The sequence below is a fragment of the Lagenorhynchus albirostris genome, chromosome 9 (assembly GCF_949774975.1).
Source record: "Lagenorhynchus albirostris chromosome 9, mLagAlb1.1, whole genome shotgun sequence".
Lineage (NCBI taxonomy): Eukaryota > Metazoa > Chordata > Mammalia > Artiodactyla > Delphinidae > Lagenorhynchus > Lagenorhynchus albirostris.
The window spans coordinates 93,564,025-93,578,832 of NC_083103.1; the positions used below are offsets into that span (position 1 = coordinate 93,564,025).

General features: G+C 46.7%; 1 protein-coding gene across 3 annotated transcripts in view; it reads left to right on the forward strand.

Annotated features, from left to right (window-relative positions):
- Positions 1 to 14,808, forward strand: part of CEP164 (centrosomal protein 164) — a 71,051-nt gene that overhangs the window by 17,431 nt on the left and 38,812 nt on the right. Inside the window, exons 5-7 of one of the 3 annotated variants that reach the window (XM_060160460.1) lie at positions 6,766 to 6,970; positions 13,493 to 13,648; positions 14,045 to 14,179. In XM_060160460.1, coding sequence (XP_060016443.1) covers positions 6,766 to 6,970; positions 13,493 to 13,648; positions 14,045 to 14,179 — 496 coding nt within the window. The remainder of the gene's footprint in view (positions 1 to 6,765; positions 6,971 to 13,492; positions 13,649 to 14,044; positions 14,180 to 14,808) is intronic. The other 2 variants (XM_060160458.1, XM_060160459.1) reach the window with 2 other exon arrangements.

The window sequence follows — 14,808 nt, forward strand, 5'->3', positions numbered from 1 at the left end:
GAGAAATCAGCTGGTAACCTCATGGGAGTTCCCTTGTATGTTATTTGTCGTTTTTCCCTTGCTGCTTTCAATAATTTTTCTTTGTCTTTAATTTTTGCCAATTTAATTACTATGTGTCTTGGCGTGTTTCTCCTTGGGTTTATCCTGTATGGGACTTGCTGCACTTCCTGGACTTGGGTAGCTATTTCCTTTCCCATGTTAAGGAAGTTTTCGACTATAATCTCTTCAGATATTTCCTGTGGTCCTTTCTCTCTCTCTTCTCCTTCTGGGACCCCTATAATGTGAATGTTGTTGCATTTAATGTTGTCCCAGAGGTCTCTTAGGCTGTCTTCATTTCTTTTCATTCTTTTTTCTTTATTCTGTTCTGCAGCAGTGAATTCCACCATTCTGTCTTCTAGGTGACTTATCCGTCCTTCTGCCTCAGTTATTCTGCTATTGATTCCTTCTAGTTTATTTTAGTTATTGTATTGTTCATCTCTGTTTGTTTGTTCTTTAGTTCTTCTAGTTCTTTGTTAAACATTTCTTGCATCTTCTCGATCTTTGCCTCCATTGTTTTTCCGAGGTCCTGGATCATTTTCACTATCATTATTCTGAATTCTTTTTCTGGAAGGTTGCCTATCTCCACTTCATTTAGTTGTTTTTCTGGGGTTTTATCTTGTTCGTTCATCTGGTACATAGACCTCTGCCTTTTCATCTTGTCTGCCTTTCTGTGAATGTGGTTTTTGTTCCACAGGCTGAAGGATTGTAGTTCTTCTTGCTTCTGCTCTCTGCCCTCTGGTGGATGAGGCTATCTAAGAGGCTTGATGGGAGGGACTGCTGGTGGGTAGAGCTGACTGTTGCTCTGGTGGGCAGAGCTCAGTAAAACTTTAATCCACTTTACTGTTGATGGGTGGGGCTGGGTTCCCTCCCTGTTGGTTGTTTTGCCTGAGGCAACCCAACACTGGAGCCTACCTGGGCTCTTTGGTGGGGCTAATGACAGACTCTGGGAGGGCTCACGCCAAGGAGTACTTCCTAGAACTTCTGCTGCCAGTGTCCTTGTCCCCATGATGAGCCACTGCACCCCGTGCCCCCCCCCACCCCCGCCTCTGCAGGAGACCCTCCAACACTAGCAGGTAGGTCTGATTCAGTCTCCCCTGGGGTCACTGTTCCTTCCCCTGGGTCCCGATGTGCACACTACTTTGTGTGTGCCCTCCAAGAGTGGAGTCTCTGTTTCCCCCAGTCTTGTCGAAGTCCTGCAATCAAATCCCACTAGGCTTCAAAGACTGATTCTTTAGGAATTCCTCCTCCTGTTGCGGTATGCGGGCCTCTCACTGTTGTGGCCTCTCCCGTTGCGGAGCACAGGCTCCGGACACACAGGCTCAATGGCCATGGCACACAGGCCCAGCCGCTCCGCGGCATGTGGGATCTTCCCAGACCGGGGCACGAACCCGTGTCCCCTGCATCGGCAGGCGGGCTCAACCGCTGCGCCACCAGGGAAGCCCATCTTTTATAGTTTTTAGTGTACACATCTTGCTCATATTTTGTCACATTTATCTCTCTTCTTTTGATGCTTCTGTAAATGCTATCGTTTATTTATTTATTTTTGTTATTGAAGTATAGTTGATTTACAATGTTGTGTTAATTTCTGCTGTACAGCAGTGTGATTCAGTTATAAATACATATACATTCTTTTCATATTCTTTTCCATTATGGTTTTTTTTGAAATGTCAATTTCCAATTGTTGATTGCCTTCATATAAAAATAAAATTGGTTTTTGTATACTGACCTTGTAGCCTGCAACCTTGCTAAACTTACTTATGTCAGTTCTAGTAGCTTTTTTGTAGATTCTATAGGATTTTCTACATAGATGGTATGTCTTCTGGGACATGTCCTTTCTAACCTGGATACCTTATATTTCTATTTCTTGCCTTACTGCACTGACTGGAACCTCCAGTACAATTGAATAGAAGTGGTGACAATGGACATTTTGGCCTTGTTCCTGACCTTAAGGGGAAGCATTCAGTCTTTCACCGTTAAGTATGATGTTAGGTGATGTTAGCTGTAGGGTTTTCTAAATGCCATTTGTCAGGATGAGGAAGTTCCCTTGTATTCCTAGCTTGCTGAGAGTTTAAATCCAAAATGGATGTTGGATTTTATCAAATATTTTTTCTGTATCTATTGATAGAATCATATGATTTTTCTTTATTGGTCTGTTAATATGGTCAATTATATTGATTGGTTTTCAAATGTTAGACCGACCTTACATTCCTGGGATAAACTCTGCTTGGTAATGATTATATATTATTGGATTTGATTTTTTAAAAATTTTGTTAAGTACCTTTGCTCCAAAATGATAGCTTGAATGCAATGAGATGGATAGAGTTGGGTATTTTTTAAATTACTGATTTCCAATTTTATTTGTTCATTATATCTATTCTTTGTTACATGTTGAGAGTTCTTTTTGTTCAGTAAGTGATCCTGTTTATGTAAATGTTCTATGTGTGCTTGATAAGAATGTAGTCTCTCATTTTTGGATACAGCGTTCTTTTTTTTTTAAAATTAATTAATTAATTTGGTGCATCGGGTATTAGTTGCAGCCCGTGGGCTGCTTAGTTGCAGCAGGCGGGCTCCTTAGTTGTGGCATGCGAACTCTTAGTTGCGGCATGCATGTGGGATCTAGTTCCCTGACCAGGGATCGAACCCAGGCCTCCTAAGTTGGGACCGCGGAGTCTTATCCACTGCGCCACCGGGGAAGTCCCCAAGGTTCTTTTTTTTATTAAAGTATAGTTGATATATTACAATTTTTTGTTAGTTTCTGGTGTGCAGCAGAGTGATTCAGTTTTATATATATATATATATATATATATATATATATATACACATACACACACACACACATATATAAGAATATATGATGAACCTAGGGCAGGAGAGGAATAAAGACGCAGACTTAGAGAATGGACTTGAGGGCATGGGGAGGGGGAAGGGTAAGCTGAGACGAAGTGAGAGAGTAGCATTGACATATGTACACTACCAAATGTAAAATAGATAGCTAGTGGGGAGCAGCCGCATAGCGCAGGGAGATCAGCCTGGTGCTTTGTGACCACCTAGAGGGGTGGGATAGGGAGGGTGGGAGGGAGGTGCAAGAGGGAGGGGATATGGGGATATATGTATACATACAGCTGATTCACTTTGTTATACAGCAGAAACTAACACAGCATTGTAAAGCAATTATAGTCCAATAAAGATGTTAAAAAATATATTCTTTTTCATAATCTTTTCCATTATAGTTTATTACAGGATGTTGAATATAGTTCCCTGTGCTATACAGTAGGACCTTGTTTTTCATATATAGTAGTTTGTATCTGCTAATCCCAAACTCCTGATTTTTCCTTACCTCATCCCTTTCCCCTTTGGTAACCATAAATTTGTTTTCTGAGTCTGTGAGTCTGTTTCTGTTTTTGGATACAGGGTTCTTAAATGTCCTTTATATCAAGCATGCTAAATGTGTTTATCTTCCTGTGTCCTGAGTAATTGTTGTCTGGTCTCACTCTTTGTTTTTGTATTTTTGTTTTTGGCTGCACTGTGTGGCTTGTGGGATCTTAGTTTCCCCACCAGGAATTGAACCTGGGCCCCAGCAGTGAAAGCTCTGAGTTCAGGGAAATCCCTGGTCTCACACTTTTTTTTAAATTTTAAATTTATTTATTTATTTTTGTCTGCCTTGGGTCTTCGTTGCGGTGCGCGGGCTTCTCATGGCGGTGGCTTCTCTTGTTGCGGAGCACGGGCTCTAGGCGCACAGGCTTCAGTAGTTGTGGCACGCGGGCTCTAGAGTGCAGGCTCAGTAGTTGTGATGCATGGGATTAGTTGCTCCGAGGCACGTGGGATCTTTCGGACCAGGGCTCCAACCCGTGTCGCCTGCATTGGCAGGCGGATTCTTTACCACTGTGCTACCAGGGAAGTCCCTGGTCTCACACTTGAATAGTGGTTTAGTTGAGTACAGATTTGTCAACAGCTGTTTGACAATACTGTATACCATTATCTTCTGACCGCTGGGTTTGCTCGTAAGACATGTTTTTTGGTTTCATTAGTTGTTCCTTTGTAGGTAACCAACTTTTCCTTCCTCTGGTTGTTTTTATTATTTTGTTTTTAATCTCTGGTGTTCTGTAATTTCACAACAGTGTGTCTAGGTGTGGGTTCATTGTTATTTACTGTGTATAGGAATTGGAGTGCTTCCTTACTCTGAGGACTCATATGTCTCTTCAATTTTGGAAAATTCTCAACCATTATCACTTCCTTTTCTACACCTCTTACTGGAAATATATTGGACCTTATTATTTGATCCTCCATGTCTCTTAACTTCTGTTTCATATTTGAAAAATCACTTTATAATTTCCTTTAGCATATTTATTTCCCAATTCACTATTTGTTTCTTCTTCTGCATCAGATCTGGTTGTTTTTCATTTTGAATCTAATGACTACCAGTTCCTTCAAGCTCTCTTATGTTCTTTTCAATATGTCTAGGTTTTTTTAGAGTTCTGTTCTTTCATTATGGATTCTACTCCTTTATCCCTACAATAATTTTAAATATTGTTATTTTTAGTCTTCTTTTGATTGTTCTACTCTCTCAGTTCTTCTTTTCATTGTGTTACTGATTTTCCCTCGTGGCGAAATGTTTCCTCACGTTTCCTCTGTAATTAGTTATTGTGCATTTTGTGAATTCATCTTCTGCAGAGGTTATTTTCTGTGAGTGTCTCATTCCTAGGTTGTTGAGTGGCTTTACAATGGTTTCTGCCAAGGAGTTTTCAGTGGTTTAGGACTCAGTTTTTCCATTAATTTCCTGACTTGGGGTTCCCTTACCACAGTTTGGACTATATATCTACATGTGTCTTGGGGTTTCAGTTTTTCATTAAATTTTATTCTCCCCACCTAGAACCTGACATGTTTCCTTGCTGCTTCCATGACCTAGGTCCTTTTATTCATGGAGGGAACAGCCCGAAGGGCCCCAGATACACCTAGGGTCTCATTTCCAGTTCCTAAATTCACGAAGGCCTAAGGCCACATTTTGTTCTAAACTGGCATTAAAACCCAAGTTCCACAGGCCTATATCCAGGTCAGATACCAGTTTTGACCTGTCAGTTCATGCACTTATTATTCAGGTTGCATGTTTTCTTTTTGTTTCTGGCACCTGAGAATTTCTCTTTCCGTCTGGCTATGTGAATAGTGGTGCTGTGACCATTGGTGTACAAATGTCTGTTCGAATCCCTGCTTTCAATTCTTTTGGGTATGCCTCCAGAGGTGGAATTTCTGGTTCAAATGGTAATTCTATTTTTAATTTTTTGAGGAACTGTCATGCTGTGTTCACTGTGGCTACACCATTTTCCATTCCCACCAGTAGTGCACCAGGGTTCCAGTTTCTCTACATCCTTGCCAGCGCTTGTTATTTTCTGCTTTTTTTTTTTTGGCCACGCCCTGCAGCATGTGAGATTTTAGTTCCCCAACCAGTGAACGAACCCGGGCCCTTAGCAGTGAGAGTCCTAACTGCTGGACCACCAGGGAATGCCCATATTTTCTGCTGTTTTGATAATAGCCATGCTGATGGGTGTGAAGTGACATTTCATTGTAGTTTTAATTTTCACTTCCCTAATCTTCAGTGGTGTTGAGCATCTTCTCATGTGCTTCTTGGTCATTTGTATGTCTTTTTATCTTTTACCTCTGATATTTTTCCTGTTTTACTGCATATTTTCTCTTTCATTTGAATTAAAATTGAGCTTGTCAAATTTCATAAGGAGCCTGATTGGGACTGTATTGGATTTATACATTAATTTGAGGATTAATGGCATGTTTACAGACTTGAATCTTTCTATTCAGGAACACTGGGTGTCTCTCCAATTGTTTTTTCTTCCCCTGAATTTTCAATAAAGCTTTATGAAGATTTTGCACACTTTGGATTTATTCCTGGGTATTGCATCTTTTATATTGCAATATGTGGATTATATTGCAATATATGGATTACTGATAATGGTGGGTGGGATGAATGGCTTATTTTAGACTTGTTCATGTTGAGACCTACCTTCTACATTCTTTTCTTTTATTGTTGATTGACCCCACTAGCTTGGATTATCACCTCTTATGAGTTTAGAATCTTTTGCAAAATCAGAGCTATCACAACGCATATTTTTTCTTTAGATTATTTATGAAAATATTAAGCAAGTTCTATCCCAGAATTTATCTCCATGATACCATAGTGTTTGTATTTCTCCATCTAAAACAAAGTTTATTCCTACTCTAGTCTACCATGAATTCTCAGGAACCTTAACAATTAAACGTCTCCATCTAGAGAAGTCCTTAGGTATCCCAATCATTTGTTTCTATCTAAGGAAACTCTTTATTCTTAGCCAAATGGTACCCGTCAATTTTTATTTTTTTAATTTTGGCTGCACTGGGTCTTTGTTGTGGTGCGGGCTCTTCGTTGCAGCGCACGGGCTTCTCTCTAAGTTGCGGCACGCGGGCTTGTTGCCCCGAGGCATGTGGGATCTTAGTTCCCTGACCAGGGATCGAACCCATGTCTCCTGCATTGGAAGGCGGATTCTTAACCACTGGACCATAAGGAAAGTCCCTACCCTTCAATTTTGTGTTAATCCTTTCCTCTCTTCTTTTCTCTCTCTCCCCTTCTCCCCGCAGTTCTTCCTTCTTCTCTGCCTCCTTGCCATTTTTCTTCTTCTTTTTTTTTCCTGTGTAGCTTTGGACCTGAGCAGGGACTAACTTGTGACCTCTGCTCATCCCCAGCCAGGACATCACAGGTGATATTTACTATTTCAACTTTGCCAACGGGCAGTCCATGTGGGACCACCCCTGTGATGAGCACTATCGGAACTTGGTGATCCAAGAGCGGGGGAAACTGTCGACTCCTGGGGCCATTAAGAAGAAAGAAAAGAAAAAGAAAAAGGAAAAGAAAGACAAGAAGGACAAAGAGACCTCCAAAAGTCCCCTGGTGAGTCAGAGAGGCCAGGCCTGAAACCTGAGGGATATCGGGAACCTCTAGCTGTTTACAGCCGGGAGGTTAAGAATAACAACAATAATATAGTCACTTTTTGATAGTGCCTCATCTGAATTATGCCTGTCTTCTGGCAAATTTTCCTTTCAGGCTTCTAGAAGTGGTTACTATCTCTAAGCAATTTCTTTTTCCCCCTTGGGAGGCACATATGACATAATAGGATGAGTGAGGGAGTGCCCTGCTGAGGATGGGGTTTTGCAGTGACGCCGTCTGCCCCTCTGGAGAGTTGGGGCACAGGGAGCACTTGGTGGAGGCCAGAGAACCCAGAGGAGCGAGTGCCTCTCCTCTCCTTTCCGAGCCAGGCTTTCCTCGTGTGGGTTCATCATGTGTCTTGGTGGTGCAAATTCCTAGATGTCTGATGAGCCATAATTCAGTTGTCAGAACATCAGTGCCTTCAAGATCCAGAAAGAAAAGCTTGAGGCTTTATCTGGCCCTGTGGATGGCCTTTGCTGCCAGTGTCCTCGGTTCATGGTGGATAACTGACATTTGATTGCAGTGTCATCACCTTGGTCCCAAGTAGCTTTTTTACTCAGAGTTGAAAGTTATCTTTCCCATTATCATTCTATTTGTCCCTCCAGGTGTGAGGCAGGTGGGCCACATTGAGGAGAGGGAGGGACTTGGGAACCCAGTTTAGCCAAGTGGGGAACCCTGGGAATACCTTTTCAACCCTCTTAATGGTCGAGTTGATTTGCTCTCTTATTTATAGCCTTTATTTCCCACTGGTGCCTGGTGCTTACTTCTCAGTGAAGATTTCCTCCATCTTCCTTCCTTTGCAAGGTGTCAGTTCTGACATTGGATAGTTGCTGATGAATTTAGCTCTTTTCATCATTTCCAAACTCTACAGTTACTCCCCCCCACCCCAATATTACTAATCATGGTTCTGAGAAATAAGACAGCAAGTCCATTCTTCCAGGTGGAGAAAAGAGAACAGGTAATTTCCAAAGAGGCTGAATTTTCTAATGCCGTGTGTTTGAAAGGTAAAAGATGTATAATAGGCTTTTCACTAACCCCAGACTATTTTACATGATAATCAGCATCTGGGCAGGCTCTGGCATGACTGAAGGTGAGAGAGGGAATGAAGTGAGGGTTCTGGGGTGGAGGGTTGGGTAATAGACTGAGCTCTGGGTGTGTGACTGAGTTCCTGGAGCTCCCTGTTAAAAAGGATTCCTCCTGTGGCTTCAGGAGCTGAGGGCAAGTGGACTGCCCTGGGCTGCCAGTCTGGATCTTAGGGCTCAGGACAGGTGCAAACCAGTGTGTCCAGGGGCAGGCCTGACCAGGTGGGCGACCGGGCTCAGGTGGTTTGGGCTCTCTGCAGGAGAGCTGGGTGGAGTTTAGGGTGAATGCAGGATGTGGTTGATCTTTTATGGTTTTGCCTACCCCAAGATTCCCTGACTGTGTGGACCTCTCTTGAGCAGTACCAACTCTTGCCTTTGGTAGAAGACCTAGTCCAGGTTCCCAAGGCTCGGTTCACTGCTTATGTTTCCCCTCTTTCCTCCCTTCTTAGACTCTTTCTGATAGTCCTTGATAAGGATGGTGGATTTTATGAAATTAACCAATCACAGAATTGAGAGCTTGATGGTACCTTTGGGGTAATCTAGTTGGTGATTTTCAGACGTTTGTTAGCAATGGAACCCTGTCTTCACATCAGTTCTCCCATAGAGGGCCAGTGGATAAAGAAGAAGTGGAGCTGCTCTGGTTGAACCTGGGGGTGTGGGTCTTGGTGATGCCTGTTCCCTGTCACATGCCCACCATAGCAGCCCCCAAGGTACCAGGCGGAACCAATATGTGGGTTCCATGGCGCAAGGTTTGTAAGCCATTGATTTCATCGAACCTCCTTTTTATAGATAAGGAAACTAGGGCCCAGAAAACAACAAAGCTCAGGGAGTTTTTAGCTTTTCTTCCCTCATGGGTTTGTGTTTTTCTTTAAATGGAGGGTGGGTTTCTGCTAAGGGTTTGCCAAGGGCTAAGGTAGCAAGTAGAAATCAGAAGCGCTTTGTCTTAGTTTTCTCTGCCTGTTTATATACCCATCTAGGAAACACAGCCTGAGCAGGGACTTCTGCCTTCTTCCTCCTTTCTCCGTGGCCCATCCCCTCTCTCAGCACCTGGGCTGGCTGATCTGGACCTAGACCAAGAGATGCAGGCTAGAAGTGAGGGCTCCTTTAAGAAAGGGAAGAGCCCACGTATGCTGGCTGACATCCCTAGGTCTCTCACGGGCTCCCTGCCCAGCAAGCTACAGCCACTCTTCAAGGGCCAAGCTTCCCGAACCCACCAGATCTTTGCCGACGTGGAGAAAATCTTAGGCAGGGCCCCAGCCCACTGCAGGACAGAATTAGGTGATCAGCAGGGTCTGGAGAAGCCCCAGCAGGCGACAGAGAAAATCTACCTGGGGTTTTCAGACCCTGAAATAGAAGAGCTGGAAATGAGGACCAGACAGCAGAAACCTGGTGCTTTGGGCCCTGACCACAGCAGGCCCTTCCGGAACGGGCAGGATGCGTTAGAGAGCAGGAGCCAGGCCTTGGTCCACTTGAAGTTTTTGGAAGCCCTCAAGGGCCTGCAGCTGAAAGGGGAGCAGCACAGCCATAACATGGCCAAGCGGAGCTCCACTGGCCCCGCGGGGGACAAGGGCCAGAGCCCCATTCCCTCACCATCCCCTGAGGAAGATCCCTCCCTGTCCCTTTGTTCTTCTGACCCCATGCTGCCTGCCAGGAAGAGCAAGCCGTTCTTGTTAGTCAGTAGCCCAGCTGAAGACCAGAGCTGGCAGGGCGTTTCTGGGGAAGAGGGCAGCATGGGCAGGGGCAGGAGGAGGAGAGAGCCCCCGGGATTGTGGATGGGACAGGTCTCCAAGCTTGTCCACAAGGATGCCCCTTGGGGCAGCAAGAAAATAGAGCCCGAAGACCCTGAGGCTCCAGGGGCCTCAGCCATAGGTCCACCTCAGGGGCTCTTGCTAATACCCCCTGATACCCTGGTCTCAGAACCAGCCCAGAGCGCCCCTGCAGTCACCCCGCAGGCCCCTCGAGGGTCTCCTGCCAGTGAGAAGACTCCACCCCCAGGCTCTCTGGAGCCCCCTGCAGAGGACAGGAGGCTGGGCAGGTTTGGGCCTGACTTGGAGAGTAGCAGCAGCAGCCTGGCCTCTCACCTGGGCTCTGAGGTCCTGGGGGAGGTGACCAACTTTCCGTGGGACCTGCAGAGCTCACGGGGATCTGAGCGGGGTGTGGGTCAGTCAGGCCCCGGACCCAGGGAGCAGCACCCCAGCCCCTTCCTGGCGCCCCAGTTGTCCCACATGCAGAGCTCTGCCGAGGAGCAGTCAGAGAGTGAAGACTACTCTGAGGACCAGAGGTTCTACCAGCACATCCTGCAGATGTTCAAGCTCTCCAGGCGGCTGGAGGGCCCGGGGCCGCCCGAGAGCGCGCGGGACAGGCCGTGCAGAGACCTTGCCAGCGTGGTCTGCCGCCTGGCAGCTGAGTCTTCCAGGATGTCTAGTGAGGGCGAGCACGAGGCCATCAGAGCCATGAGCTCCCAGTTTCTGTCTTGGGGGCCAGAGACGCGGGAGCATCCTCAGAAGGTGGCCGGCGCCCCGGCTGGGCAGGAGGCCTCTCAGCAAGCTCGTTTCCAGCCAAGCAGCAGCCCCCTCAGGCAGGGGCTGGTCAAGCTGAGTTCCAGCAGAGGGCTTGCTACAGAGCCAGGCAAGATGCAGCTTCTCGACCAGGTAGGCTTCTTAGAGAGCACGGCCTTCAGGCTCAGTGAACTTGGCAGGGAGGGAGCAGGTTGAGCTGACACCCCAACACAGCCAGCAGGTCTGCTTTCCTGTTATCTGTCCTCCCTTGGTAACTGTTGATCCCTTAACCACCCAGGATGGCCATCTTGTGGGATGACATGCGGTTCCTGTTTCTTCTGCCCCATCACCTGCAAGATAGGGGCTGAGGGTATCTAGACTTCCCTTCCCTTGACCTAACTGTACTTCGTGGGTGGTTCACATGCTCTGACGATGCTCAGTTTTGAGGGTGAGCAAGGTGGCACTTATCCTGGCACTCATGCAGGATACAGGTACTGTCCCAGGATTCGGGAAGCCTTCCCCATTAGCTGGTTATGGGGAGGTCCTCCCAAGTAGACACCCTACCCCAGCCTCTGAACTTAGTCCCTTCTGGGAATCACACAGAACTAGAGAGTTAACACTGTCATGAGAGGCTGAAGCCCAGGCTCTCTCTGCCGTTCAGTGAGCTGCTTCTGCTCCTTGCTTCCCAGGGTTTCCAGAACCATGTGAATAATCTGTGTCAGGCTTGTGCTGACCACGTGAGCCTTCACTTCCTCCCCTGTTGGGATCTACCAAAGGGTTGGGCTTGCCCTGTCATTCCGACTCCTTTTCCCTTTAAAGAGTCACCACTAGCTTCATTCAGAAGTCAGATTGGATCCCAGACAACCGCGGGGGTCGATCTGCATTTCCCCGGCTATTCTTCGGCTGTTGCCCAGCTGTGGCTTTACCCAGTTGTTACCTCGGTTCCTAATTGCTGGCGTGCCCTGGTTCTCCGTTAGCTCTAATAACTACTGTAGCACTATAAATATCAGATAAGCTGCAGATTATCCTGAAAGTTTTAATTAGCCCAATGGCAGCAAGTTTATCCTCTCTGAAGGACAACGCCACGCACAGCCCATAGTGCGTGATCAGCTAGGAGCCAGGGATGTATAATTTCCCTACTAACCGCTGATTTGGTAAAGGCCTGGGAGAACAAAGCCCTCAGCGGGTCTGTCTCCCTCCCTCAGGCCCCCAGCACGTTAGCAAATTAGCCATGTTAGGAGTCTGTAATTTTCCATAAATATAGTATGGGAAGAATTTTACTCGCTGATCCACTGGGCTGGCTGCGGGGAGCAGGCTGGGTTTGCTAACAGTTCACCTCAGAGCAGATTTCCTGGGCTCCTTTTCTGCCATAGCCAGGAGGCAGTGTACAATACTGGCTTAGAGATTGCCCTGCGTTCTGGTCCCACGTCTGCCCTCATTGCAGGCCCTATGATTTGGGGCAGGGGTCTTGACCTCACGAGTCTCCGTTTGCTCTTGTGGGGACTGTGGCCTCAGATGGTGTTGACAGTGAAATGAGACAGGTGCTTACCCTGGTGCCCAGGGCTCAGGCAAAGTTGGCCAATTTTTTTATTATCAGCTCCTTTTCTGCCTAACGAAGATACCCTGCAACAGGCCAGGTGACTGGGGACCTACAAAGGTTTGGGAGGGGGTCTCGTGTCACCTTTCAGATAAGCATCTGATGCCCTTCCCATGCAGAAATGGGTTGTGTTCAGAGCCCACCCGATGGTCTGGCCCCAGGCCCAGCTGCTGGTGAGAAGATGGGCCACCTGAACTCTGCCTGACCTCCTCAGGTTCCCCTTTCTCTCTTCAGTCCCCATGGAATTAGAAAGGAATGGAATTTTTGTGTTGTTTTATATACAATTTAAATTTGAGGATATTTAAAGAGCTGTTTGTAAACTGTCCCCAGAATGCTATCCTGCCTCGGCTTCTAAGCCCAGACTCTTGTGATGTGAATCCCTGTAATGATAGCAATTCCACAGCGCTGGTGTAGCCCTGGGCCACGCACACATGCTCCTTGCTGTCAGTATCTCATTTGAATTTCTCAACAAACCTTCTTAAGTAGCAAGACACACATCATCTCTGTCTTGCAGATGAGTAAACTGAGAATCCAAGAGTCCGTGAGCGACCCAACGTCTCACAAATTCTGCCACCCAGTTGGTTTCTCTCCCCAGTCCTCACTGGTACAAAGCCTTCGTTTGGCCATCCCAAGAACAGGGCAAAGGAGGGGCCTGCACAGTCCTCTGGCGAGGCTCCCCCCAGCCCCTTTCCTCATCAGTGGAGAGCGGAAAGAGAGTTCTTTTGTTGCTCATGTGTATTTTTCATAGTTAATATTTATTTTAATGGAAGTAATACATGCCCATGTTATTAAACAATGTCAAGTCGAGCCAAAAGGCATAGAACGAAATATAGCAGTTCTCGGGTGTGGGTACCCCTCCCCAGAGGCAACGGCTCTCTTCCAGTGTTTGCTTCCATATTTGTAAATAATATGCTTAGACTGCTTTTTCTTGATTCATCCGTTTTCAACTTTATCTATTGAGACTTCTCATGCTGGTAGATGAGGCTTTTGTCTCTTCTCCCCCCAACCCCCCAACTTCCTCTGTGGCTTCGGAGGGAGAGCAGAGTCCTCTGCAGCATCTGCCAGATGTGAAAGAACCATTTGCTGAGAGACAGGCCCAGAGTTACGAGGATCAGGAAGCCAGCCCGTGATTCTCACATGGCTGGCACGATGGTAATTTCTGGATGTTGTGTTTCATTAGCAGCCTCCGAACGGAGGCGGTTTAAATTTGAGCGGGCAGGATTTAGATGTTTTATTTTTATATCCATCTCCACACTCTCAGAGCCCTGTGGTTTCTTGGGTTTGTAACAGGATGTTTTCTGTTGCCCAGGCCCTGGGCTCCCCGTTAGCCCCCGTCCACATTCCTCTCGGGGGTCTGGCCCCGTTAAGGGGCCTGGTGGATGCCCCGCCCTCTGCTCTTCGTGGATCTCAAAGCGTGAGCCTGGGGAGCTCGGTGGAGTCTGGTCAGCATGGAGAACTCTCAATGGTAAATGCTGCTTCTTGTGTTCAGTGTAGTTACCGTGGGGCCTCCATGTTCCATGCTAGGAACCGTGACCCATGGATGAGAAATAGAGGGCATGGGCTGAGTCCTTAATGCTCATAATCTAGTGGGGAAGATGAGTCACACCTGGAGGATGCTGAACAGGGGCTCTGGGTGGTGGAGGATGGACCCAGGGCATAGGGACTGCAGTGGTGATTTCCCAGTCCCTGCAGCCAGGGCAGCAGGAGTTGGACAGGGAGGGGTCAGTGAGCTGGAGCTGCTGGGGTCAGCTTCCTGGAGGTGGTGGGCTTGCTCTGGGAGCCATCTGAACAGAAAGAGAGAGGAGAAGGCAGCTGAGGGTCTTCCCCGTAAGTGCCTTGGTTTTCCTTCTCTATTTTGGAGCCTTCACAGGGTCTCAAGACTTCTGCGTGTACAAAGGGTCTCCTGGGCTCCATCCACGAGGACAAGCATGCTCTCAGCCTCTTGGCTTTAGGAGAGGAGACCAATGAGGAGGATGAGGCGGAGAGTGACAACCAGGTAAGAATGAATCCTTTTCTTGGCCTGGAAACCCTCTGTGCTATGAAAAAAAAAATTTTTTTTTTAAATTGTGGTCAAATATGTCTACCATTTTAACCACTTTTAAGCGTACAGTTCAGTGACCTTAACTACCTTCACAGTGTTGTACAGTCATCACCTCTATCCATCTCCAGAACTTGTTCATAATCCCAGAGAAACTCTGTACCCTTTAAACAAAGCTCTGGATCCTCCCCTCTCCCCAGTCCCTGATCTACTCTTTGTCTCTGTGAATTTGCCTGTTCTAGACATTTCATATAAGTGGAATCATACTGTCTTTGTCCTTTTATGTCTGGCTTCTTTCATGTCGCATAATGTTTTCAAGGTTCATCCATGCTGTAGCACATGTGGCTGGATAATATTCCACTGTATGAATATACCATATTTTGTTTAGCCGTTCATCTGCTGGTGGATAGTTGAGCTGAGCTGTCTTTACCTTTGGGCTAACCTCTGTGCTACTTTGAAAATAAGTGAAAATGATTTTCCAGCCCACAGCTTCATTCCTTGCTCAGTCTGTATACCTGCTGGGTCTGACCCAGAAAGTATAACCTGTGAGGGGCTTCTCGGCCCCCTGGGCTGACCAGTTTCCTTGC